The 25380-nt window shown below is 50.5% G+C and overlaps 8 protein-coding genes across 23 annotated transcripts; 5 read left to right on the top strand and 3 right to left on the bottom strand.

Moving 5' to 3' along the window:
• The first annotated feature begins 290 nt into the window (after positions 1-290).
• Positions 291-2615, top strand: LOC117890742 (fork head domain-containing protein FD3). Its single transcript, XM_034795796.1, has 2 exons — positions 291-1141; positions 1216-2615. Exons 1-2 carry the CDS (start codon positions 831-833, stop codon positions 2270-2272), a joined length of 1368 nt encoding a protein of 455 aa, XP_034651687.1. The 5' UTR covers positions 291-830; the 3' UTR covers positions 2273-2615.
• A 985-nt stretch (positions 2616-3600) lies between these two features.
• On the top strand, positions 3601-5931 carry LOC117890767. 2 transcript variants are annotated; one of them, XM_034795834.1, is made up of 6 exons: positions 3601-4435; positions 4548-4741; positions 4830-4992; positions 5236-5344; positions 5415-5596; positions 5671-5931. In XM_034795834.1, the coding sequence occupies exons 1-6, from the start codon at positions 4378-4380 to the stop codon at positions 5748-5750; spliced, it is 786 nt and encodes a 261-aa protein (XP_034651725.1). In that variant the 5' UTR covers positions 3601-4377; the 3' UTR covers positions 5751-5931. The 2 variants fall into 2 exon arrangements, with proteins under 2 accessions (XP_034651725.1, XP_034651727.1); XM_034795836.1 differs by having other exon boundaries at positions 5415-5606.
• Positions 5932-6467: 536 nt separating this feature from the next.
• On the top strand, positions 6468-13266 carry LOC117890705 (phosphatidylinositol 4-phosphate 5-kinase type-1 alpha). 10 transcript variants are annotated; one of them, XM_034795724.1, is made up of 17 exons: positions 6468-6822; positions 7317-7351; positions 7423-7581; positions 7645-7842; positions 7904-8046; positions 8115-8636; positions 8693-8797; positions 8861-8993; positions 9059-9146; positions 9508-9570; positions 9685-9708; positions 9846-9932; positions 10028-10330; positions 11312-11546; positions 11607-11779; positions 11885-11970; positions 12249-13266. In XM_034795724.1, exons 1-17 carry the CDS (start codon positions 6735-6737, stop codon positions 12255-12257), a joined length of 2451 nt encoding a protein of 816 aa, XP_034651615.1. In that variant the 5' UTR covers positions 6468-6734; the 3' UTR covers positions 12258-13266. The 10 variants fall into 10 exon arrangements, with proteins under 10 accessions (XP_034651615.1, XP_034651621.1, XP_034651620.1 ...); XM_034795730.1 differs by lacking the exon at positions 11885-11970 and having other exon boundaries at positions 11607-11707; XM_034795729.1 differs by lacking the exon at positions 11885-11970.
• On the bottom strand, positions 13153-14170 carry LOC117890775 (ER membrane protein complex subunit 8/9 homolog). Its single transcript, XM_034795845.1, has 2 exons — positions 13878-14170; positions 13153-13785 (listed from the first exon to the last, which is right to left on the bottom strand). The coding sequence occupies exons 1-2, from the start codon at positions 14073-14075 to the stop codon at positions 13375-13377; spliced, it is 609 nt and encodes a 202-aa protein (XP_034651736.1). The 5' UTR covers positions 14076-14170; the 3' UTR covers positions 13153-13374.
• Positions 14171-14299: 129 nt separating this feature from the next.
• Positions 14300-17446, bottom strand: LOC117890707 (ATP-dependent zinc metalloprotease YME1L). 4 transcript variants are annotated; one of them, XM_034795732.1, is made up of 9 exons: positions 17228-17446; positions 16713-17128; positions 16595-16654; positions 16343-16535; positions 16190-16282; positions 15999-16081; positions 15623-15939; positions 15176-15566; positions 14300-15116 (listed from the first exon to the last, which is right to left on the bottom strand). In XM_034795732.1, exons 1-9 carry the CDS (start codon positions 17252-17254, stop codon positions 14453-14455), a joined length of 2244 nt encoding a protein of 747 aa, XP_034651623.1. In that variant the 5' UTR covers positions 17255-17446; the 3' UTR covers positions 14300-14452. The 4 variants fall into 4 exon arrangements, with proteins under 4 accessions (XP_034651623.1, XP_034651624.1, XP_034651625.1 ...); XM_034795733.1 differs by having other exon boundaries at positions 15623-15936; XM_034795734.1 differs by having other exon boundaries at positions 15999-16072.
• Positions 17447-17617: 171 nt separating this feature from the next.
• On the top strand, positions 17618-18664 carry LOC117890768 (OCIA domain-containing protein 1). Its single transcript, XM_034795837.1, has 3 exons — positions 17618-17775; positions 17832-18321; positions 18381-18664. Exons 1-3 carry the CDS (start codon positions 17716-17718, stop codon positions 18611-18613), a joined length of 783 nt encoding a protein of 260 aa, XP_034651728.1. The 5' UTR covers positions 17618-17715; the 3' UTR covers positions 18614-18664.
• A 17-nt stretch (positions 18665-18681) lies between these two features.
• On the bottom strand, positions 18682-19913 carry LOC117890760 (probable GDP-L-fucose synthase). Its single transcript, XM_034795821.1, has 4 exons — positions 19749-19913; positions 19582-19696; positions 18969-19526; positions 18682-18916 (listed from the first exon to the last, which is right to left on the bottom strand). The coding sequence occupies exons 1-4, from the start codon at positions 19871-19873 to the stop codon at positions 18749-18751; spliced, it is 966 nt and encodes a 321-aa protein (XP_034651712.1). The 5' UTR covers positions 19874-19913; the 3' UTR covers positions 18682-18748.
• A 62-nt stretch (positions 19914-19975) lies between these two features.
• On the top strand, positions 19976-25373 carry LOC117890692 (mediator of RNA polymerase II transcription subunit 23). 3 transcript variants are annotated; one of them, XM_034795684.1, is made up of 15 exons: positions 19976-20094; positions 20160-20253; positions 20309-21273; positions 21331-21417; positions 21476-21678; positions 21737-22113; positions 22169-22343; positions 22402-22890; positions 22942-23268; positions 23337-23560; positions 23629-23859; positions 23916-24573; positions 24635-24775; positions 24835-24919; positions 24953-25373. In XM_034795684.1, the coding sequence occupies exons 1-15, from the start codon at positions 20056-20058 to the stop codon at positions 25169-25171; spliced, it is 4314 nt and encodes a 1437-aa protein (XP_034651575.1). In that variant the 5' UTR covers positions 19976-20055; the 3' UTR covers positions 25172-25373. The 3 variants fall into 3 exon arrangements, with proteins under 3 accessions (XP_034651575.1, XP_034651577.1, XP_034651576.1); XM_034795686.1 differs by having other exon boundaries at positions 20056-20094; positions 24835-24928; positions 25136-25373; XM_034795685.1 differs by having other exon boundaries at positions 20056-20094; positions 24835-24915; positions 24956-25115.
• The last annotated feature ends 7 nt before the right edge of the window (positions 25374-25380 follow it).

Raw genomic sequence — 25380 nt, 5'->3', positions numbered from 1 at the left:
AATTTCACATTTACATCAGGAACAGCAGCAAGAACCAGGACGAGGACACTCCACCATTTTATGTTATTACGCGAGAGAGATAGCATAAGGCTGGTGGGAGCGAGAGAGAGAGCGAGTGCAACAGCAGCGAGAGAGACGCCAGAGAGGGATGGCCTGCTGGGCCATAGATTGGTTTACGGCTCATCTCATCCCCCGCCAGAGCGAGACGGAGCGAGGCTGTCTGCTGCAGGGATGCTGCCCCGACGCGACGTCGCGTTGCCGTAGAATCACAGTTATTCGAGATACGAAAACACAGCAGCGGCGACACAAAAGCCCATGCAAGCGGCAGCGGCAGCGGTTTTCCATAAAATAAATGTTTGAGTTATGTAGAAAAACATTTTGGGCGAGAGGATTTTCGTTTTCGTTGCGATTCAGTTAACATTTGGCAGCCGGATTCCGCCTCAGACAGACACGACGACCGGACCACCATCCAAGTGTATCTCCCCGAGCTTCAGCTTCAGCTTCAAGCTTTGAGTCTTCGTTTCGTCATGTACAGTTATCAGTAAGCGCCGCCGCCGCCGGTAACCGAAACCGTTAAGAAGCGAAACGCAAAACGAAAACGAAAACGAAATGGTGCGCGAGTGACATGGCCGATTGGATATCGAATTCAAATTCCAATTCAAACTCAAAATCAAAATCAAAGTGAATAATAATAATAAATAATCAGCCAAATCGAACACAGTTCCTGAGCAAAAGTCAAAGCGAAAGTGTTGCGTCCTCTACTGCATACTCGTAGGAGAAGAATAGCATAGAATCTCCCTCTAGAATCTAGTTAGTGATAGTCGCTAATCATGCACACCAGCACGGATCCCATGCACACTCTGCACGACAGCGTCTCCCTGTCGCCGCCGTTGCACAAGAGCCAGCGGACCGGCAGTGCATCATCGCGAGCCGCCGCCGTGGATGCCATGTCCATGGCCTGCGACGACAGCGATCTGGAGCCGTCGGCCATCGGCGGTAGCGCCGGAGATGGTTCCGGCAATGCCGGCGGTCCACTGGTGAAGCCGCCGTACTCCTACATAGCCCTCATCACAATGGCCATTCTGCAGTCGCCACACAAGAAGCTGACCCTCAGCGGGATCTGTGACTTCATCATGTCGCGGTAAGTAGTGCCTTCTGTCCGACCGAGTGTCCGACGGGAAATATCTTTAGAGACATCTTCCCATTTACTTGCAGCTTTCCCTACTACAAGGACAAGTTCCCCGCCTGGCAGAACTCCATCCGGCACAATCTCAGCCTGAACGATTGCTTCATCAAGGTGCCGCGCGAGCCGGGCAATCCGGGCAAGGGCAACTTCTGGACCCTGGACCCGCTGGCCGAGGACATGTTTGACAACGGCAGTTTCCTCCGACGGCGAAAGCGATACAAGCGGGCCCCCACAATGCAGCGATTCTCCTTTCCGGCGGTATTCGGCACACTGTCTCCATTTTGGATACGCAAACCCGTGCCGCTGGTCCCGGTGCACTTCAATGTGCCCAACTTCAACGGCAGCCGAGACTTTGACGTGATGCACTCGCCGGCGGATGTCTTCGACACGGCGCTGCGGGCGGACAAGAAGTTCAACTTTTTCGCCAATGCCGAGGCATCGCTGTACCAGAACGGCCAGAGTGGCGACAAGTTCGATCGCCTCAACTTCATAAATCGCGCTCGGGGTGTGGATGCAACAGAGGCCGTGGCCCACAGCAGTGGCGGTGCTGGGAGTAGAGTCGGCGGCAAGTACAAAAGTCCCTACCCCTTCGATGTGGCGACTATGGCCAGTGCCGCCGCTGGCATTCCGGCCCACGGCGAGTACGGGGAGAGGGTCAGCGGCACCACCGGCGGTGGCTACATGGATCTCAATGTGTACAACGACGATGCGGAGGCGGAGGCAGATGCGGATGCAGAGACCGAGGCGGAGGCAGAGGCGGACGACGACTCGTGCGAGGACAAGATCGATGTGGAGAGCGCCAACGAGAACGACCAGGAGGACTCGCACATATCGGACTCGGTGGATAGTGCGTGCACGAACCGGCTGGACGTGCCGGCGGATATGCTGCTGTTCGAGCATGCCGAGACCTCCAGAAGCCCCATTGTCCAGGCCCTCACGTCCAGTCCGAGGAGCCGCTACGACGGTGAGCCAGCCAGCCTGCGGTCCAACAAGCAGAGCTATGCCAAGGACTTTCGCATCGAGACGCTCATCGGGCATCAGCACCGTCGGACACCAGCGGCCAGTCACGACGAGGCGAGTGACTAGGTCCTGACGCAGGACACCCTAGGACCATCCCCCGTTCCGCTTGGCTTGTGTATATTTGATTCCACCCACGGTGATTTCTGTCTCATTTCGATCTAAGCACTTTTTAACACACCCTTTGCCCCCTCTGTCCAACTAGTCACCCCCTAGCACCTAGCCAGGTCCGACAGCCACGTAGTGATCAGTATCTGTAGGAGTAGAATATGCCAGAGCACAGAGATTTTAATGCGACCAAATCAAACGCTATAGTTGCGAGTCCACTTACACACTGTATATCGGAATCCAAGCATAGAATATATCTATGCGAATCTGATCCATTGCACATCTATAGCATACTTTTAAAGTGAATTCACATATATGTACACGCGTGTGTAGTACTTGATGTGTGCGCGTAACAAAAAGAAAAAATACTATTAAATATTAATTAGACTCTAAGACTTTTGCTGATGTTATTGAAAATTTAATAAACCACAACATACTAAAGGACTGCAGTTTTCCCATTCAAATTTCGACTTGCAATCGAATTGGCGCGCGCTCGCTGCATCCAGGGCTGCATTCGAGCAACGCTAGTGGATGAAAGCTGCAACTGTGAAATGAAGCGCAGGCGCAGTGGCAGAAAGAGAGAGAGCTCGCCAAAAGCTCTCTCTCTCTCTTGAACGAAGGATGCATTCCAGTGTTAAAACATTAAAAGCTGCTCTGGAAAAGGGACAACATTTATATAGAAAATACCAACACGAACCAGGGTGACCATTTGAGGTATATTATATACCTTTAGGGATATTTTAACTAGGAAAAAGCGACATGCTGCGAAAAGTGATCAGCAACAAAGTGATTCCCCAGCATGGACAATATTATGTTACTTTGGGAAAAAGATATCATCGAATTGCAAAGGTTAAAAGCATGTCAGTCTAGGATAAAGTCATTATTAATATTCAAAAGCAGCGGGAAAAGTGGAATTTGAATATTAATTAATGGAAACAGGGTACACAAACGCTCATACATACCAGCAACAAATTGTCAAATGACGTAACATTTCATTCCCACTCACGTAACATTTAAAGGTATTTGTTTTGGTTGACCTTTTTAGTTTTAAGCTTGTTTTGCAAAAAAACCCACAAAAAGAAGTCATAAAAACTAACCAACCAATGGAAAATTGAATGATGAATTAGATAAAATGATAGTTTTAGTGTTGAAAATTCCAACTATCTGGTAATATTGAATGGAAGAGCAATATCGAAGAAAATGATTTAAGATAACGGTATATTTATGGTATATTTTTAAAACGGAAAGCTATATTTTGGTATATTTTTATCGATAAGTTCGGTGTCACACTGAGCAGAACCACCACGCAGGTCGCGGTGGATGCGCCGTGAATACGAGTACTACTCCGTACGAACTCCACACTCCGTTTTGGCACAATTTTCCCCCCACACGCACACACACTCCCGCACACTAGCACACGTTTTACACATAGCAAAAAGTCGATTTTTCACCAACAAAAAGTGTTGTATATGTGGAAAGTTTTGAATTGCCAGCCATAAAATGGAACTGCAAGTGCAATAATCGAAGGTGGACGTAGTGCAGCAATTCAGCAGGCGACAGAGAGGCGCACGGCGAGCCGCCGAGGGATGTGCACACTCCAACTCCAGCATTGGGGCCGCTCGTAGTGCTGAGCTCATCGTTTGTATGAGAAAAGTTTGTATCGGCCACCCCCGCCAGCGCCACGGCCACCGCCACTGCCACAGCTCCTCCTCCTCCTCCTCCCCCTCCTAATTGTACAACACAACCACCAAGGGTGCCCCGGGTTCCAGTCAAACTGTTGTTCTGTGATGAGATGTCCGTGATAATGAGTGTGATTCCCAGCCCAAATGGCGGCTGTGGCTGTCCCTGTGCCTAGGCGGCTCTGGACCCGCAAACGGATTTGGACCGAGGAGCAACCCACAGCCACAACAACAACGACAACGACAACAACAACAACAATTAACGTCCAGTATTAGCCGATTGCAGTCACTGCAGAGCAGCAACGGAGCGTCCAAGAGCAGCACAACGACAACAACGAGGAGGACCCGGCTCCGGACCCGGACCAGGTCGAAGATTAGGCAGCGCACATGGCGAGCGGGAGGGTCCTGTGCGCAACGCTGCTGGCCTGGCTGACGTTACTCACAGGTGAGTGCTACTTGCACACCCGCGAGTGTGCGGATTACCGCAAAAGCCACTTGATGCCGGAAACTAATCCTAATCCTCCGCCGTTTTTTTTGCTCCGTTTTGTGCTGCGTAGTCACCCACTCGGTGCGCATCACGAATCTGCGGGTGCCGCACACCTACACACTCGAACGTGATAACGAACCCGATCCTCTGGTGCTCGACTGCGAGTACGAGATTGGGGCCAGCGAGAAGGGATTTGTGCTGAAGTGGCTGTTCAACAATCACTCCATCTATCAATGGATACCCTCGGTGAAGGGGTTCGCCATGGTGAGTCATTGTCATTGTCTGCCCCGCACTGGGGACGGGGGCGGCAAAAATTAATTAACATAAAATTGCTTGCGACTTGTACTTGCAGGGCTTCATGAAGTCAAAGATAGACACCAAAATATTCAGCATGGAGGGCAGTCCCGGTGTTATATCGATAAAGAATCCCGACTGGAACATGACGGGGGAGTACACCTGTGCCGTGCAGACCTTTGAGACCACGGACAAGCGGAGTGCCCGCTTACAAATAATCGGTGGGTGTCACGGGTGTCATAACGGGGCATTGTATGGGGTGTTGGCACAGGTGTGATGTGTCCCTGTGGCACGTGTGATTCCCCTTTCACATTTTGCATGCGTGTCAGGTGGCAGTCACTGCGGCACCCGGAACCGCCTGTTGTCGTTGATATTCCTCTTTTTTGGAATATTTCTTTGTTTTGTCTGACACTTGATTAATTCTCACGATTTTTCACCATCTCCCAACGCCATCACACTGACAGTTCCTGAGTCGGATTTCATGCTGGAGGCACGAATGGGCGGCGCGCAGTCGGATGTGGACATAATGTGTGCGGTTCAACACGTCTTTCCACAGCCGATCCTGTCGGTCATGTAAGTCCATCAACTGCAGATTGCGGCATGGCATGCAAGGGGAATTAATCATTATTTATTATTTGTGCAGGTTCGACACCCATGTGCTGGATTCGGTGCTGACGCAGCTGGACCAGGACCCCAGTGGCCTCTACAGCATGACTGTGCGGACGCGCATTCCTAGAGATCAACTCGAATCCCCCACACCGATAACCTGTGCGTTTATCCTGATCGGCACGAACTACACCAAGCGCCGGGAGACTATTTTCTATGGTAAGTAGAGGTAAGACGAGGCCGCACGAGCAATCCACGTGGAACGGCAATCATTAACCACTGACAATCCGCAGATAAGGCCTCAACTATACAACGCAAGTGGACAACGGTCGCCGTGGTCATGTCGATCGCATCCCTAGCTCTAAGCAGTTAGTTTGGTAGTGCCCTTTGGTGTAGGTGTAGGCTATATTTTTTCGTTTTAACGAGTATGTTTCGTATAGACGTGTTTAACGATTTTTCATTTTTAATAGAATTTTAACGGATAAACGTAATTTTTTGCGGTATTTTAAAAAAAAAGGCGCTTATTTTGTAAATGCATGTAATTGTAAGGGAAACGACAAGACACGACACTCCACGAATACCGAACACCAGAAAAAAACATAAACACCACAGACGAACCGCACTCCTCCCATGCGAAACCGAACGAAACCCAAACCAACACGAGAAACAACAACAACAGCAACAACACACACTCCACATAACAAATTATTGTATTCATATACATATTTACCACATAAATAAATAAATATATATATATAATAGTTATATATGATGTATAGGTCTAATTGAGTACAGAAATGCTAATAAACAAAAGGAAAAGAAAATATTAAAAGTTCCATTTGGCTTCTTGATGAACTGAACTGAAATAATTGTTAATAATTATAATTGTCGAAAATACACGTTACAAATGTGATTTATGTTTATGTGATTTAATTCGTGATTTGTAGCAGTGCTTTCGAGTGCAACTCTGTGTTGTGGATAGTGTGTGCAGCCCTGTGCCGTGTGGGGGCGCCTGTGTTCATGCGCACGTCCAGGCTTCCAGGCCGTTCCAGGCTGCGCGCCCATGAGTATGCAGTGAAAATGACAGCAGCAGCAGCGGAATCAACATCTTAGCAAAAAGTTTGACGCCATAGCATAGCCAGACAAAAGCCAAGGTTCCCGCTGCCCCCTGGCCACTGGATGTCGATTGGATAACAATAAATAGGATCGCGGCACAATAAATTAGAAGCTTCAAATACAGTTTCAAACCGCAGCAAGGCCACAGCAGCATGTCCCAGTAACGGTTAAGCGGAAAGAGAGAGAGCGAGAGCGAGAGAGAGGGTAGGTGAGGGAGAGTAGAGAATTACGGCTGGGCACGATGGCTTCTGGTGATGGCGACACCATCAACACCATCGACATGGACAGCTCCTCCACATCGCAGGCAAAGCCAGTGGATCCCAGCAATGGTAAATATCCCAACAGTCAGTTCCCTCTACCGTTTTTTTTATGTGGCAGACAAAAGTGCAAAGAAAGTCGACACAAAAAAATCAATGAATGGCAAATGGAAAGCGTGGCCCTGGCGCATGTGTCTCGCAAGAGGGAACACCACCCCACCTGCCCACTGCCCCCCGCCAGGCCGTTTGACGTGCAGACTGACAGACAGGCGAACTAGTTGACTGGTTGAATGGCGGACGGACAATGACAGAGGACGGAGCCCATGGGTTCATATTTGTACGAACCCATGGACAGGCGAATGTTGATAACAAAGGAAAGTTTATTGCGTGTGTGTGGGTTGGTCAAGGGCGCGGCTGAGGCGGAGTGGCAGAGTGGGAAGGGGAGGGCAGTCCGTCCATCCAAGTTCAAGTCACAGCCTTTGCAGCGGTGATTGGCCTAAAATACGTCAGGAGTTGAATTAAACATGAAACGAAAGCCTATTAATAAAGTTCTTTCACCGAACTAGCCTCCAACGACCATGTGGGTAACTCATCGCCCGAGGTAAGTACACCGCAGCATAGCCATACTCGCACATACTCGCACAACCCGCTAATGAGTTGAATTACTTTCAGTTGGGCAATCGACACTTGCGCACGGCCAACAACAACAACAAGGCGGACAAGGAGCGAAAGATTGGTCACAGACGCGTGGGCGAGGGCGGCGAGATTACGTACAAGAAAATACAAACGTCGCAGATTATGGGCTCCATACAACTGGGCATACAGCACACAGTGAGATTCAGCATTTATCCAAGCTCATGTCGGACTGCTAATCGAACTTCCCTCCTCCAACAGGTCGGCAGTCTGGCATCGAAGCCCAAGCGGGATCTGCTAATGATGGACTTCTGGGAGATCGAGAGCATCACCTTTCCGCCCGAGGGCTCCAGCCTTACACCTGCCCACCACTACAGTGAATTCAGATATAAGATCTACGCCCCCATAGCATTCCGTTACTTTCGGGATCTGTTTGGCATCCAACCAGACGACTTCATGGTGAGCAAAATGCGAGTAGAACTTGTGTCGAGGCCCCCACTCACGGCGACTCCTTTTCCAGATGTCCATGTGCACTTCTCCGCTGCGAGAACTGTCGAATCCTGGCGCTTCCGGCTCTATATTCTACCTGACGAACGACGACGAGTTCATCATCAAGACGGTGCAACACAAGGAGGGTGAATTCCTACAGAAACTACTGCCCGGGTGGGTGCCGTCAACGATCGACTGCAGCGCGGCAGCTTAATCTCCCCTCCTGCCCTATCCCTTTCCAGCTACTATATGAATCTGAATCAAAATCCGCGCACGCTCTTGCCAAAGTTCTTCGGACTGTACTGCCTGCAGACGAGCAATGCCAAAAACATTCGCCTGGTGGTCATGAACAATCTGCTGCCGTCGTCGGTGAGGATGCACCTGAAGTACGACCTGAAGGGGTCGACGTTCAAGCGCAAGGCGAACAAGGCGGAGCGGTCGAAGAAGTCGCCCACCTACAAGGACCTCGACTTCATGGAGCAGCACCCCAATGGGATTTTCCTGGAGGCCGAGACCTATTCGGCGCTGATCAAGACCATTCAGCGGGACTGCACGGTGCTGGAGTCCTTCAAGATCATGGACTACTCGCTGCTCCTGGGCGTGCACAACCTAGATGTGGCGCTCAAGGAGAAGCTGAGCGAGAGCAGGAAGCCCCTGCGGGCGCCCCTCGCCGAGGACTCTGACGGGGATGTGGACGATCCGCTGGACGGCCAGGATGGGGAGGGCAAGGACCGCGACGCGGCCACGGGCATCAGTCGGAACAAGTGAGTACCCGTCCCATTGCCACGCAGATCCAACTAACACTCAAGAGCTAATCCAGTGTGGCATACAGATCGGTTAATCGGCAGCGTCTGGTGGCGCACTCCACGGCCATGGAGAGCATACAGGCGGAGAGCGAACCCATAGACGATGAGGAGGATGTGCCGTATGTATTTCTTGTTCAATTTGGGATCAAATCAGATCACTATATCGTTCTGTTCATTGCCAGGCCCGGGGGCATTCCGGCGCGCAGCGAAAAGGGCGAGCGCCTTCTGCTCTACATCGGCATCATTGACATTCTGCAATCCTACAGGCTGAAGAAGAAGCTGGAGCACACATTCAAAAGCATCATCCACGATGGGGTAAGCTGTGCTGGGGATCTAAACATTGTTCGCATTTCACACGGAACTCTTTGCTCTTTCCACAGGAAACCGTCTCGGTGTGTCGGCCCTCGTTCTATGCTCAAAGATTCCAAAACTTCATGGCCAAGACCGTGTTCCGAAAGATACCCTCCCGTAAGTGGGCGAAGCGAAAGAGTTAGATAGAGGCTTCTGGGCTAAGTACTCGTGCTGCAAGGCAGTTTTTGTGCCCAAAAGACACTCAATTGAAGGGTGTTCTAGATGATTTTTGGTAGATTAATAGATCAAACACACACTGACACACACACACCCATACACTGTACACTCGTAAGTTGCTAATTGATGGATTGATGTGGAAAAAAGAAAATGCAATTATGGTACACCTTTGCCTTGGGCCTGCGTAGACTCCGAATCAGAATTGATCTGTAAACGATAATCATGCCGTCGTAATCGCTCTATTCTCTGCTTTCTTTTCTTTTGAATATGTCTCGAATGCATTCACCTCTCACGCATATAGTGGATCTCCCCGAGATCAAGGGGAATCACAGAAAATTTCGTACCTTGGTAACCAGTTATATAGGTAATGAAATTATTGAACAATTATTCCGTCTTCTACTTTGATTTCTTCTGTATTAATCACTCACCATTATTTACTTATTTATTTGTTATTTGATTTCGAAACGGACGCCAAAAGCATGTCTCTCAATCTCTCAGTCACGTTAGTGTCCATTTTTTTGGCAACCCCGTACTGCTCCTTTGGCTTTGCGTAGTTGCTTTGGACACCTGCCACCAGTCCCTCCCCCTGTCCCAGTGGAGTCCTTGCCTCTAATCCCGCTCTCTGCTTGCATCTTCCAGCGCTTAAGCATTCGCCATCGAAGAGAAAAAGCCTCTCCAAGGCCATACAGCGCTCCATTGACAGCGAAAACGAGGCTTCCATCAGGCGTAAGTGGCTGTCCACCCCCCACACCCATTCGACACCGGCTGACTGTTGACTGTTGACCTTGCCCCGTTCCTAATCCTCGATCTCCTCTCCACAGCAATGCATGCCTCGCACTCCCACAGCAGTGGCAAGATCCACCAGCCAGCCAAGCCGCCCACCACAGAGCCCACGCCAGGAGGCGCCGCCTCAGCGGCAACCGGAGCGGCCAGTGCCGGGCCATCATCCACGGCCAGTGGGAGTGGCATGGGTGAGCGAGAGCGTGAGCGAGAGCGGATGCCACCGCCCGTCAAGCAGCGGACTCCAGCCGGGGCTGGCAGCAATCTGAAGGCTCGGGTGCCACCGCCAGTGCCGCCGCGCGGATCGCCCCGTCGCCGGGATGGACAGGACCGCTCGACGCCAGGTACAGAACCGCACACTAATCCACCAACAGCCCCAACACAGATCCACACACTGCAGGTGCCCAGGGATACCATGCCCCGCTTCGGCGACCGCCGCTCGCCCAGTAACGTGCAGGATTGGCTCGAGCTGCACGATCTCTTCGATGCCCCTGACTCCGCCGACCCCGCCCCAGAGCCAATCCCTCCGCTGGCGGTCTCCCTGCTGCGCCGATCCTCTCAGAGACGAGGCGACTCCCAGCAGTCGGTGTACTCCACGGCCCGCTCGGAGAGCAGCGTCCGACGCCAGCAGCCGCGCCTGCTCAACCACGTGGACATCTTTCAGCGGCAGAACAGCTTCGTGGCGCACAGCAGGCGCTCCTCAGCGGCCTCGATAATGGGTGGCTTTCCCGCACTGCGAGCCGAGAGCTATCGCTCTGGACGCTCCCGATCCTCGGGCAGCATTCCCTCGCAGCGCTCGCCACGGCGGGATCAGCAGCAGAAGCAGCAGCGACGCCAGAAGCGCAGTCGCTATCTGCACTACGCGGATCTGGCGCTGGGCGACGATGTCTGCGACACGGAGGAGGACAATCTGTTGCAGTCGGTCAGCGCCTTCCTGGAGGTGAAGCGGCAGCTGGAGTCAACGCATCGCCCGAGGCGGCCACAGCCCAGACTTACCGACGAGCCGCCACCCCCAGTGTGTGACGAGGATCAGCCGACGAAGCCGCAGCCCATGAAGCGAGGCAAGAGACGTGCGCCCAAAACAGCTCCATCCACGATACCGGAGAGTGACACCCGCGGCTCGCAGGACACGCAGGACACGCAGAGGGGTTCTTCGGTGGGGGGACAGAAGTAGACTCTAGGCACGCTCGCACCCGCTTGGCACACACAATTCACCCATTCATTCATCCCTAATCTCGATTGCCATTTGTGTTTTATTTACTTCTCTGCGGCCGGCCACTCATTGTATGTTCTCCTCTGATCTGCTCTGCTCATCGTATCGCTAGGCACAACTCCATCCTGCAGCTCGACTCCTCCCCCTGCCTTCGACGACATCTCCGAGGACAGCTCGAACAAGAACAGCACATCCTCGATGGGTCGCAGGTCCCACCACCACCACCATCATCATCACCATCAGCAGTCGCAGCAGCAGGCCTACTACCAGCAGCAGGCTCAGTACTTGGATCGCAAAATGAACATTGGACCCGCCTATCGAGGCTCCTACAAGGAGGATATCGTGAGGTATGCTAATCCGATCTGATCTGGGGAGCTCCTACATTGTCCATCTCTCTCTTTGCACAGCGTCTCTGAGGTTCATTTGGATACGCTGCTGGCGGTGGACACATCGTCGAGCAGCCAGTATGGGTCGCGGGGCGGACTGGCCTGGACGCCGCCGGCATCAGGTGAGGGCTCCACACCCACATGGACAGAGGGCACACCCAGTTTTACGGACTCCAGTTCGAGTGGTGATCTCGGTAATTGGCACATGAGATTTGCTTATTGAATCGCCTCTTTTGTGTTTCTATCTCTATATATTTGTATATGTATTGTTATGTATTCGTTCACGCTTACAATCGTAGACAACTTCTCGCCCATAAACTCATCCAAAATCGATCGTCACAAGCCGACCGTGGAAGATGCCATCAACTCTCTGTCCTCGGGAATGGTAAATATCGGAGGCGGCAATCTCTAGATGTAATCTACCGCCCACGTGTAGACTACACCCGATATACAGACACACACACACACACATACACATTAATACATGTACAAGCGATCTCAGTGGGGTCACACTCATACCTAGAAATTTGTAAATTGCAAAAAAACCGTTTTCTGTTTGGGTGTTTTTCACTCCGTTTTCTGATACACATTTCACAGCACACCACACTCTTGGCTGCGTGTACATAACCTCACTCTCTGTGCATTTGTGACTCTTTTTTATAGATCAACTAACATAACATGGGAGAATGGCACACAAGACACAACACCGGGAACCCAAGCAAGCCCGCGCCTCGAGTACATCATTCGTTATACCACCAGCCAGACACAAAATGATTATGCTTGCGCGTGTTCAGGTTCAGGCGCAGAGGTGCGCCACAGGAGGCACTTGTATAGCTAGGATATAATCAAAAGGCGCCCACGTAGAGTCACATACACACACACACGAACACATCCACATGTTTGAGGAATATACAAATCGATGCAAAACAACAAGCAGAAATCAATACTGCAAATGATATTACATATACATATACATAAATGCCACACAACAAGAAGAGAATCAAATAATACTAAGATGAAAATGAGAATGAAGCAGATGGCAGATGCAACCAGTTCCAGTTCCAGTTTCCTTAATCTCGTAATCGTTATATTACGTTCCCCTATACTCGTACATATTGTATGGTTCAAAGAGTTCGTTTGGCAAACATAACCCCCGGTACAATAATACACTGAAATTAATAAACGTTTTTGCGATACCCTCGATCTCCGACCTACATACTTACACACATACTACATGCATACATATATCGACATATACGTATTATGTATACCGTATACCTACAAATGTATAATCAGCAATCGCGATATTACCAATTACCAAATATTGTTGTAAAATATTTCAATTTACATGGCCAGAAAGCAAAACCAAGAGCAAAATTATATACATATTATTCATTTGTATTTATTAACGATCTAAATTAATTGAAAACGTGCTTAGGTTTACCAACAGGTTAGACAACAGACGGGGGGCAGAAAGCACAGGACACAGTCGGACAGGACTGAACGGGTCGGACAAACAGACTTTAAACGACAGACTCGCGACACACATACTCCATGGACAGCAAGATGAAAGAATTGATTATTTATTAATTAGTTGAATGTTATTTAACTTATATGCATTATTCTAAAGATTACTGAAACCCAAATTGTAATTACAATAAATTAAATTGCAAAGGTTGAATTTCCGGCTCTGCTTCTCTGTGCTCGTTCTAATGCGAATTAGCTAAACTATAACATACATATGGTTACAATAGGGTTTTTACCCTTTTACCAAGTGGGGCGACCGGGACTAGTATAGCTTCTGCAGGTCGTTCAGGGACTGGTTGAGAAAATCGTTGGTCCAATCATTCTCTGGGTTGTCCAGGTGGTTGTCAAAGTCAATCACGTCGCGCATGGCACCGCGCTTTAGCAGCAGCGAGACACCCTCCAGGGTCTGTGCCGACTGTGACAGTGTAAACTTGGCCTTTGACCATCGGCCAGAGTCGCCCGCACATGTGTAGACCTGAATGGCGGCACGGTCGTGTTCTAGAGTCACCAGCTTGTTGTCAACCAAAACGAGGCAGGCGTTCTTGAAGTTATCCTGGATCTTATCGGCGATCTTTACGGCAGGCGCTTTGTCTATCTGGTTGTCGTAGAAGTTCTCCGGAGCCGCGTAATATCCGGCAATCACGAGGCCTTCCTGCTCTGCATAGGCATCAATCTGAAATGACCCAATTGTGAGTACAGCGCATACACATGCCTCAGCGCACGGAAATGTGCAATTATGCTGGTGTAGCAGCAGCAAGCACCCACCTGCATAAGGGCAACCTCTGCCATGGGGGTGACGTGCAGGCATTGATGAAACAGCGGGATTGCATCCACGATTTCCAACAGCGACCCTTTCGATGTCTTATCGGCCAGCAGCAGCCCGTTCACAGCCTGGTGGGGATATTTGGCAGCATGGAATATCAGCTTTGTGTATGCGCGATCCGAAATCTTGTAGTCACACATTTTATTTGATTACTTTAGCAATTTATTTAAAAAGAAAAAAACACGGTCCCCGTTCAATCAATTAGGTGGCCTTTGCGCAGGGCTGGGAACAACATCGATAGACTAATTTTGATATATCGATGTTGCTATCGGCGGATATCGCAACTGTTAACATGACTTCAATTTTATATTTATTTCAAACTAAAATTTAACTAAAATACTACGTGGATGATGGAAAACGTTACTAAAATATGTATAACATTTTATTTCTTAACTGTCCGTCTGCGTCCCGTTCTTGTATTATATCTTTTCTGTTTTAGTTTAGCGGTACAACTAAAATTTGTTTGCAGTTCAGCTCCATGCCCATGCCCACCGAGGGCAATCATTAAAAGAGGAAACTACGTCTGGTTGTCGTGTAATATTGCCTTGATATCGTCAGCATCCAGAGTCTCGTACTTCAAGAGCGCCTCGGCGAGCGCCTTGTGCTCCTTGGTATGTTTCTTCAGAATGGCCTTCGCCCGCTCATAGCTATCGCTGAGGATGCGTTTGATTTCGGCATCCACCGCCTCAATGGTATTGGGTCCCAGGGTCTCGCCGGTGCCCAGACCCTTGCTTGGCTCAATCGTGCGCAGACCCACCTTCTCCGACATGCCCCAGTCCTTGACCATGTGCGTGGCAATTGAGGTAGCCTGTTTGAGATCGCTGCTGGCGCCCGAAGTAATCTTGTCCAATCCAAATATGATCTCTTCGGCAGCACGTCCACCCATCATGGTGTCCATCATGGCCAAAAGCTGGGCCTTGGTCACATGGTATCGCTCCTTCTCGGGTATGTACGCGGTGTGTCCCAGCGATGGGCCTCGTGGCATGATGGTTACCTTATGCAGCGGATGCGACTCCTTTGTGTAATATGCGACAATCGCGTGGCCACCCTCGTGATAGGCCGTAATGGTGTTTGCCTCCTCGTCGGGCAGGCGAGCCTTGCGCTCGGGGCCCATAAGTACCTTGTCGCGGGCAGTCTCCAAGTGCTTCATGCTTACCGTCTCAGCTCCGTCAATGGCAGCTCTGCAAGGGATATAACTCTTAGCTCCACTCCATGACCATTCCCTTGAAATTTATCTCACCTGAGTGCCGCCTGGTTGATCATGTTCTCCAGGTCGGCGCCCGTGAAGCCAGAGGTGCCACGTGCCAGCATATCCAGATCGATGTCATCGTGCAGAATCTTGGTCAAGTAGAGAGACAGAATTTCCTTGCGGCCAGTAAAGTCTGGCGTGGACACAACCACCTCGACATCGAAGCGACCGGGACGCAGCAGAGCCTGATCCAGATCATCCCGCCGATTGGTGGCACCCAGCACAATGACGCCAGCGTTCTGATGGAAGCCATCCATTTCGGAGAGCAGCTGGTTTATGGTTTGATTCGCATACGGATGCAGCACCGAGTTTGTCCTCTTAGCGCCAACCGAATCAATTTCATCGATGAAGATCACACACGGAGCACGAGCCTTGGCCGCTTCTGCAAAAGTTGGGGATTAGATTTGAGTCTCTGAAGGTGGCAAAGTCTTTACTTACTGAACAAGTCTCGCACACGTCTGGCGCCTTGGCCGACGAGAACCTCGTCGAACTCTGGTCCGGCGGCATGGAAGAATGGCACCTTGGCCTCGCCTGCCACGGCACGTGCCAGCAGGGTTTTTCCAGTTCCTGGTGGTCCAACCAGGAGCACACCCTTCGGAAGCTTGCCGCCAAGGTTTGAGAACTTGTCGGGATTCTTGAGGAACTCGACCACCTCCTTGAGCTCCTGCTTGGCCTCGTCGCAGCCCTTGACATCGTCGAATGTGACATTGATTTCCTCGGGATCAACCTCCACCTGGTTGCCCAGCTGAATGCTACTAAAAGAGAGCAACATTAATACTGCTCTGGCGACGCCTGGATAGAGTCGTGCACTCACCGAAATACGGAACCGTTCGAGGTGGTGAAGAAGCTCAGGAATATGCCAATGAAGACGACGATAACGATGAGTGTCTGGAAAATCTGTGTGATAAGTTCTGGGCATTATTTGATAAACTGGTGGGAGGTGGTTCCATTGGAAGGGAAATGGTAAAGGGTCAAACTATGTCATTGGACACACTGGAGTAATACCTTCAGATACTTCATTGTTTTGCCCGTTTTCGGTGAATCTTCTGAATTTGCTGCTGCCAAATAGCCCTCGGCAAACGCAATCTTTAGGTTCTCCTGCAAATGTTTAACTTATGTTAGAGCCAGCCAATCCATGAAGACTGCACTGCAGCTTACCGCATTATGGGGCGATCCGTGTCCGTCGGCTTTGGATAGTAGTTTTCTAAGCTTCTCTCCCTGAAGGTTTGATTCGCCATCAAGCTTTTGCGATGTTGTCCCCAGTGCAGTCTTCAGTCTGGACGTCATCGTTGGATTTCGTTTCTGCTCCGCGTCTATGGAGCGATCCGTCTTGAAGCCGCGTAACTGCCTCCTGCATGGAAATTCAAAGTTAACAAGAGGAACGAGCGCGCGACCCTCTATGGTACTCACAGTTGATGCTGGGAGAAGAGCGGATTTAGAAGACTTTTCGTTACGATTGGATACATTTTGCTGAAATTCAAGCAAATGTTAATAAGGATCAAGTGCTGATATTAATGTATTCATTTACACATGTGCGCCTATGGGCTGGGCGCCTGCTGCACCATTCAAAGAGACTTCAAACTGATAATTTGGTTGCTGCTCATGGCCGATCTGTGTGAGTGGCTCCACCAGCGTGACGTGTACATTCCCGAGGGCGGGCAGCATGCGGGTCACCTTGGCGAGTGCAACGTTCACCAGCGCAGTGTCCAGAATTCCGTTCAGCTTGACGGCCTTCTCCACCATGCTCTGCAGGTTGGCGCCAGACCGACTGAGCAGACTCTTGAATTCCAGCACGAGCGCATGGCACTTGCCCGTCGTTGGCTGTTTGGATGACTTTGATTTGTCAGCAAAAAGGCGCGCCGCACCAGCGCCTCCTGGCAGCTTGGTACGCTTCACGCTGTAGTAATGCGGTTTTCTACTAAAGTTGCCAAGGTAGAGGTAGGGCTGTGAGTGAACGTAAGAGGAAACGAGCGTCAGTGAGGTGAGGGCTGGATCAGCGGATCGGCGCCAGTGGGCGGTGGGCCGGGTGGCGCGTACACTTACCACAGAGTGTGTGGTGGCGGAGAACATTTCCAAAAAATACAAAACTCTAATTAATTACAATAACACGGCTCTGGATTGGGCCAGCAGCAGACGACACAGCTGTAACTTTACTTGACAGCGAAAATGTCATAATCTGCGTGCGTGTTGCATCCCTGGCACTGGTTGTTATGCTTGTCATCAACCCTGGACGTGGATATGGCGAAATACTAGCAATTTTGATTTGTTTTATCTGTTAAGGTGTTTATCTAAATGAGTGTTTGTGATGACAATTTTTGCGCTGGCTAGTGTATTACTTATAATGACATTTTATTTTCGTATTAATACATCATAGTTGAAAAGAGCGAAAACGGCGCGCGCGCATTTAGACAGGGCTGTTTTTGCTGCACACAAACCAGGGCTGCTGTCAAGTTACCCGAGCCGGCCGCCGCCACCAATCTTCTGCAACCAATCATTTATATTTCATAAATTCTCCATAAAATTTTGTCATCATGGATGCTCCGTTAAATGATGGCTCCCGGCCGCCTCAGCATCCAGATCAACACCCACTAGTGAGTAGAACGGGTTCCGCTTTGATGTAGTCTTTAATTCAATCGTTATTTTTCAGGCAGACTATCAGTTCTCCGCCGAGGAGGTAAAGGCGTTACGTGAGTGCAACACGGAATCTTTCTTCCAGCGGTCGCTGCCCTTTGGCACTGGTCTGGGGCTGTTGGCCTACTTTGGTGTGAAGAACGGCTACATTAAGGGCAATGGCAAGTACGGAGCTGTTCCCAAAGTGGTCATGGGCGTCATTATGGGCTACTTTGTGGGAAAGGTCAGCTACCAGCAGAAGTGCGCCGAAAAGATAATGCGGCTGCCAAACTCCCGCCTGGGCGAAGTCCTGCGGCAGCGCCGACAGGGCGGTGGTGTCATTAGCACCATCACGCCAGATGAGAGCCTGAGCCGAGCCTTTACATTGGCTCCCTTTTCGCCCAGCTCCGCGGATGTGTACAGTGACGAGGGACTCAAGCCTTCGCGCAACACTTCTTTGAACTTGGACACTGAATCCCGGCCCACTTTGGCTGGCCTAGATGATATATACCGCCCCAGTCTGGACTGTGAGTAAACTGCACTGAATTTCACAACGAATATTTGACATTTCCCCTGTTTGCATCAGCATCTGGACAAATGATGGACACTGAATTGCCTTTGGAGCCGGCCAAGCCGGGACAAAGCTACGAAGATTTGCGCAAGAAGAATCGCGAGGAGTACGCGACCCGTCAGCAAAGTCCTTACTCAAAGCCCTACGAGCCTCCAGCTCCCGTTCAGCCTCGTTTTGTTGAGCCAACACCGGAGGCTGCCACTGGCAGCCCGAAGAGGAATAAATATGGCGACTCCTGGACAGGTTAAGCCACTCACCGTATGCTATTATTACCGATTACAGCCGCTTGTTCGATATAAAAAGCAGGAGTAAGATCCCCTTGAACTTCTGAAGACAATAAGGAAGGAATTTATTTACATTTGTGGGTTGTGCATTCGTTCCAGCTACTTTCTGGCCTGTTCATAGTTGCTCCTGTACCACTCCACCGATGTTTTGATGGCCGTTTCAAAGTCCGTGAACGTGTACTCCGGCAGGAGACTGCGTAGCTTAGCATTGGACGCCGTCTTCTTGTACTGCCCGTCCGCTTTGCTTGTATCACAAACAAGTTTACCCTGAAGTAAGACAATCGTTATTAAAGTACCAACTGCGCTCCTATCTGCTCACCTTAAACCCAAATGCTGTGGCTATTGCCTGGGCCACCTCGAAGATGGTCACCTCCTGGGCTTCGTCGACACTCAGGACAATCGGCTCGACGCTGTCATAGCTCCGCAGCACCCAAATCATCAGTTCTGCCAGGTCAAGGGAGTAGATAAACTGACGCAGAGGCTTGCCACTGCCAAATACTGTGAAGACCTTCTCGCTTTCCGGCGTATCCGCCTGCTCCGTGATCAGCTTGTGCATGCGATTGATCATGCCCGGAATAACGTGACTCACTTCGGGCTTGTAGTTGTCGTGGGGCCCGAAGATGTTGCAGGGAATCACAGAGGTGTACAAGCGCCCGTACTTGTCGTTGTACGCGTGGTTCTGAATGTCGATGAGCCGCTTTGCGTAGGAGTATCCGTAGTTGGAAGGATGTGGGGGACCATTGTGGACCATGGTCTCGTCTATGGGGTATGTGGTCTTATCTGGGAATATGCAAGTGGACAGGCAAGAGACGACTTTGGTGCATCCCTGCTCGTGCGCCGTTTGCAGCACATTGTCATTGATCAGCAGATTGTTTCGCTGCAAACGAAGAGAGTTAGTCTTTGGTGGCGCAATTGAAACCCCTGCTGCTCACCAAAAAGTCCAGGTTATTGTTCATGTTGTGGAACAGACCACCGACCATGGCGGCCAAGTGGATGACATGCGTGGGCTTCTCCTTTGCGAACAGTGACTGCGTGGCTGCCAGATTCCTAATGAAAATGCTTGTTTATTCACAGACCTCACTGTATTCACAATACTCACGTCAAGTCGGCATCTTTGGAGCCGGCAAAATACCATTCCTCATCCGTGGGCCCTTCTTTCTTGATGATAGCTTCTAGGGCTTTGCCCACAAGACCAGTTCCACCTGTAACCAACACCTTCTTCATTGTTTTTCCAACACAGAATATTCCAACAAAACAACAGAATGGTTTACGTGCAGCAGCTGAGAACCAGGGCTGACGAAAATCTATCTATCGTCCGTGTGTGCCGGCGTGTGTTATCGATTGTAGCCGGAGCCAGGCCAGCCGAAGAAATTTGTTTATGCGGCCGGAAATTTAAATGAAATGAAATGGAAACGCAAATAATAGAGACCGTAAACGACTTTCTGGTAAGACCTACAGCAACCGCAACGAAGGAAATCCATTTAGCTAAAACGGCTCCTGTCTCTTACAGAAAGTAGACTCCATCGACGAGGCCTTTGTGAGCGTCATTGTATTTAAGCCATTCGGCGAAGAGGACAAGGCAGCGACTTTCTCAAATGATTTGGGTATGCGTATCTGTGCGAGTGGTCCCACAATGTATTTGACCAATGTATTTTGCAGTCGCGGCCTTTGGAAACATTGCGCAGGAGCATCGGGAGCATGTCCTGCGGCTGTACCTGCTGCGGGCCGCCAGCGCGTCCAGTTACCATATGAAAGTAATGATGGCCGCGCTGGTGAAGCTGGTGGATGCGCATGTAATAACAGCTTGGATGCTCTGCGACAAGGTGCTGATGTGTGAGAAACTCGACTACGAACACAAGACCTTTTGGATCGAAAGTTTTCGGATTATCAAGAAGGTGATCATGCAGGTGGACTACAAGGGAGTGCGCGAGATCATGAAGGTGTGCCGCGACAAGGCGCAGTGGTTCCCGCTCAACGTCAATGTGACCTACATGCCGCAACTCCTGGCCGTGGAGGAGATACTGCGTTTTCTGTTCGATCGTAATAATTGCCTGCTGCCAGCTTACTTCGTTGCCAACGAGATAATGCGTCCGTTTCCCTACCACTGGAAGCTGAACAAGCTGATGACCGACTTCGTGGAGGAATTCCGCACCACGGCACAAATGGTATCGATCATTGGGCACGCCAACATGCTGCCTATTGTGGAGCACTTTGGCTACGCCGATCACATGATGAACTCCTGGCGCCTCGACCACAACACCCTGAAGTTCAACTTTAAGGGCAGCCTGCCCTACGAGCCGGAACTGCTGGAGGAGCAGCGGCCCCTGCTGCGCTATGTGCTGGAGCAGCCGTACTCCCGCGAGATGGTCTCGCAAATGCTAAACCTGCAGAAGCACCAAAAGCAGCGCTACAATGCCCTGGAGGAGCAGCTGGTCAACCTGATCATCCATGCCATGGAGATGACTGAGGCAAATGACGCCACTGCGGGCAGTGGATTCAACTCCTCGGACGAGCAGATCACACCCAACGAGTGGGTCTGGCTGCATCTCTCCTCGCAGCTGATTTACTTTGTGCTCTTCCAGTTTGTCAGCTTTATGCACATTGTCCTGTCACTGCACGAGAAGGTACGCTTCACAGACTCGTATAAATCATCTCTATAAGAACTCTCTTCCCCTCTGCAGCTTTCAAAGTTGGAGCTACGCAAGGGACGCGACCAGTTGATGTGGATCCTTCTGCAATTCATCTCTGGCAGCATTCAAAAGAATCCCGTAGGAGAAGCAAAAGACTTTCAAGAACGAACAGAACTCAACTGCATTTCCATTCCAGATTACCAACTTTCTGCCCGTCTTCCGGCTGTTCGATCTGCTCTATCCGGAGCAGGAGCCACTCAAGCTGCCGGACATTAACAAATCGTCCATGGTTCGCCACATGGCACCCATTTGCGTGTGGATCCATCTGATGAAGAAGGCTCGTGTGGAGAATATGAACATAACACGACCACTGCCCATTGCCCTGAAGAATCACCACGAGTAAGAGTCCATGCAAATGGCGTGAGGATCAGACAGTAATCGTTCCATCCATCCACAGCTTTCTGCAGCACTTGGTCTCGCCAAACACCATGATGAACATGTCGCTGGGCAACGATTTTCGAATCATTCTTGTGTGCAATGCGTACTCGACCAATCAGGAGTATTTCGGACGTCCTATGGGTCTGCTCCTGGAGGCACTCAATGGAACATCCAAGTCCCCCAATGGTGCCCAGATACCAGCCGTCAACTTTTCGGTGGCAGTGCTGGACAGCCTCACTGTGCACAGCAAAATGTCGCTGATCCACAGCTTCGTCACGCAAATGCTGAAGCAGGCCCAGACCAAGGGCCAAGTGCCTGCAGCGGCGTTGCTCGAGACATACGCGAGACTTTTGGTCTACACGGAAATCGAGTCGCTCGGCGTGAAGGGTTTTCTGAGTGAGTGCAGCAGCTAGAAATGATAAACAAATTGTACGAATTACCCCATACGCAGGCCAACTAATGCCCACGGTGTTCAAGAACCATGCCTGGGCCATGCTACACACTCTGATGGAAATGTTCTCATACCGATTGCACCATGTGCCCACACACTATCGGGTCCAGCTGCTGTCGCTGCTCCACTCGCTCTCTTCGGTGCCGCAGACCAACAAAATGCAGCTAAATCTATGGTGAGGCGTCTATGAAATTAAGAGCTTTGAATCCACTTTTAACGATTGTAAATTGAAGCTTCGAATCGACCGGCCTGCGCCTGATTACCAGCATCGGATCGGCAGAGTTCCAGCCGCAGTTTTCGCGCTACTTCAACGACAAGTCGCCGGGAGCGGTGGCTTCCAACGAGAGCGAGGAGCTGAACCGTGTACTCATCCTGACGCTGGCCCGCTCCATGCATGTGCATGGTGGCGGTGACGAGATGCAGAGCTGGTGCAAAGACTTTCTGGCAAACATAATGCAGCACACGCCACATTCGTGGTCGCTGCAGTCGCTGGCCTGCTTCCCGCCAGCCCTGAACGAGTACTTCACACAGAACGCCCAGCCGCCGGAGAACAAGCAGCAGCTGAAAAAGTCCGTGGAGGAGGAGTACCGCACATGGACCTCGATGACCAGCGAGAACGATATCATTGCGCACTTTCTGCGCCCAACTACCAATCCCCTATTCTTGTGCCTGCTCTTCAAGATCATTTGGGAGACGGAGAGCATCAGTCCGGTGGCCTACAAGTGAGTAAATAATCTCAAAGGCGCATCCACACTAACCCCACTTTCTTTTAGGATCCTGGAGGGCATCAGTGCCCGCGCACTGACAACGCATTTGCGTAAGTTCTGCGACTATCTGGTCGCAGAGGTGGCCAGCTCTTCGGATGGCCGTGACTTTATCCACAAGTGTGTGGACACGATCAACCACATGATCTGGAAGTTCAATGTGGTGACCATCGATCGCGTGGTGCTCTGCCTGGCCCTGCGCACCCACGAGGGCAATGAGGCGCAGGTCTGCTTCCTGATCATCCAGCTGCTGCTGCTGAAAGCCAGCGAGCTGCGCAACCGCGTGCAGGAATTCTGCAAGGACAACAATCCCGATCACTGGAAGCAGAGCAACTGGTAGGATTATGAGATTTCCGAGAGTCAGGCAGGGTAATTCTATTCTCTGTTCTCTTTTCCATTTATAGGCAGGATAAGCATCTCTCCTTCCACCAGAAGTACCCAGAAAAGTTTGCCCTCGATGAGTCTGCCTCGCACCTGGCTCTTCCTGTGTACTTCAGCAATGTGTGCCTGCGCTTTCTGCCCGTGCTCGATGTGGTTGTGCATCGTTTCATTGAGCTCACCATTCCGAATGTTCACCAGATCTTGGGCTTCATTCTGGATCATCTGAGCATACTCTACAAGTTTCATGGTGCGTACCCACTCTACCCACTGCCCACTCCAAGCAAGAATTAGCGATTGGGTGTGCTCTTCCTGCAGATCGTCCCATCACATATCTGTACAACACGCTGCACTACTATGAGCGCATTCTGCGGGAGCGACCCTCGTTGAAGAAGAAGCTGGTGAGCACGATTACCGGCGCCTTCAGTGACATTCGGCCACCAAACTGGAGTATCAGTGAACCCTACAAGGTCTTTCTTCAGAGTCAAGACTTGCTCTGGACCCCAGAGCTGAGCTACTACATGAATTTAATCAAGCGACTGTCGGAGAGTAAGTTAAGCTGAGGGAAAGTTAATGGACACTCAAGTTAATCGCTTCCCTTTCAGCCATCAGCGGCAAGAATGTTTTCTACACCACGGACTGGCGCTTCAACGAGTTCCCCAATGCACCCGCTCATGCGTTGTATGTGACGTGTGTGGAGCTGTTGGGTCTACCAGTGGCCCCAGCTTTGGTGGCCAACAACCTAATCGACGTGATAGTCAGTGGCTATGCGGTGATACCGCAGAAGGAGATCCACAGCTACATCAATGCAGTGGGCATCGTGATGGCTGCCCTGCCAGAGCCCTACTGGACCGGCATCTATGATCGGCTGAAGGAAATGCTGAATACACCCAACATGCTGAACTGGACGTATCGCTTCAATGCCTTCGAGCTGTTCAACTTCAAGACGGTGCGCGAGGCGATGCTGGAAAAGAGCTACGCTGTGGTGCTGGCCGTGGCTCACTCGGTCTTCCATCACATGGGCGTCTTCAAGCTGGCGGCCATGACCAGACACATCAAGGAGAAGCTGAAGCCCTGCGTGCACACAGAGCAGCAGCTGCTGTATCTCTGCCATGTCTTTGGTCCCTTCATGAAACGCATCGAGCTAGAGACCCCAAATGCGGTGGCGGGCATCGCCATTCTGCTCTATGAGATACTGGAGGTTGTGGATAAGCATAGCGGTGCCAGGCCCCTGCAGTATGTGGATCAAATATGCGACTTTCTGTTAGTATTATGGAGTACTTTTATGCATTTTGGGCACTAATTAACTTTGTACCGCTTGCAGCTACCACATCAAGTACATTCATGTGGGGAACACCATCAAAAACGAATCGGAGGCAATCATTAAACGACTGCGACCACTGCTACAGATGCGCCTGCGCTTCATATCGTATCTGAATCTGGAGGATATTCACACAGAGAAGATGTAAGCATTGTCACAAGTGAAAGTACTTAAGGATTTAACTTGTTTTCACTTGATTTTAGCGCTGAAAGCAATGCCAATTCAGTTACAAATCAAACACAGTCGCCGCAGCAAGCTCAACACCAACAGCAGCAGCAGCAGCAGCAGCAACAACAACAACAACAACAACAGCCCATGCAACAGCAGCAACCTATGCAGCAGCAGCAACAACCCATGCAGCAGCAGCAACAGGTGAATGCTGCGCAAACAACGAGCGTACCACTGGGCAGCGGTGGCAATCCACAACAGCAGCAGCAACTCAATCAACAGCAGCAAATGTACATGCAGCACATGCAGCAGCAACAACAACAGCAGCAGCAACAGCAGCACATGCAAAGTATGGGCATGCGCCACAACTAGTTATAGAGGCCCTACAACCAGACGTAATACCTAGCTCTAGCATAAGTTCAAATTAGTAGTATTATTAGCGCTTTTTGTACCGGTTTTTGCATCAATCATGAGATCGTGTAAGTGAGAACTTTTATCAGATAACTTAAGCCGTAGTCTAAGTGAATTTTAAAATATTTATTCAATAATCCTAAATGAACTGGTTACTGGTTAATGGAGGT

The sequence above is a fragment of the Drosophila subobscura genome, chromosome E, assembly GCF_008121235.1.
Source record: "Drosophila subobscura isolate 14011-0131.10 chromosome E, UCBerk_Dsub_1.0, whole genome shotgun sequence".
Lineage (NCBI taxonomy): Eukaryota > Metazoa > Arthropoda > Insecta > Diptera > Drosophilidae > Drosophila > Drosophila subobscura.
Note: the sequence above shows the minus strand (reverse complement) of the source record. Positions and strands in the feature narration are given on the sequence as shown.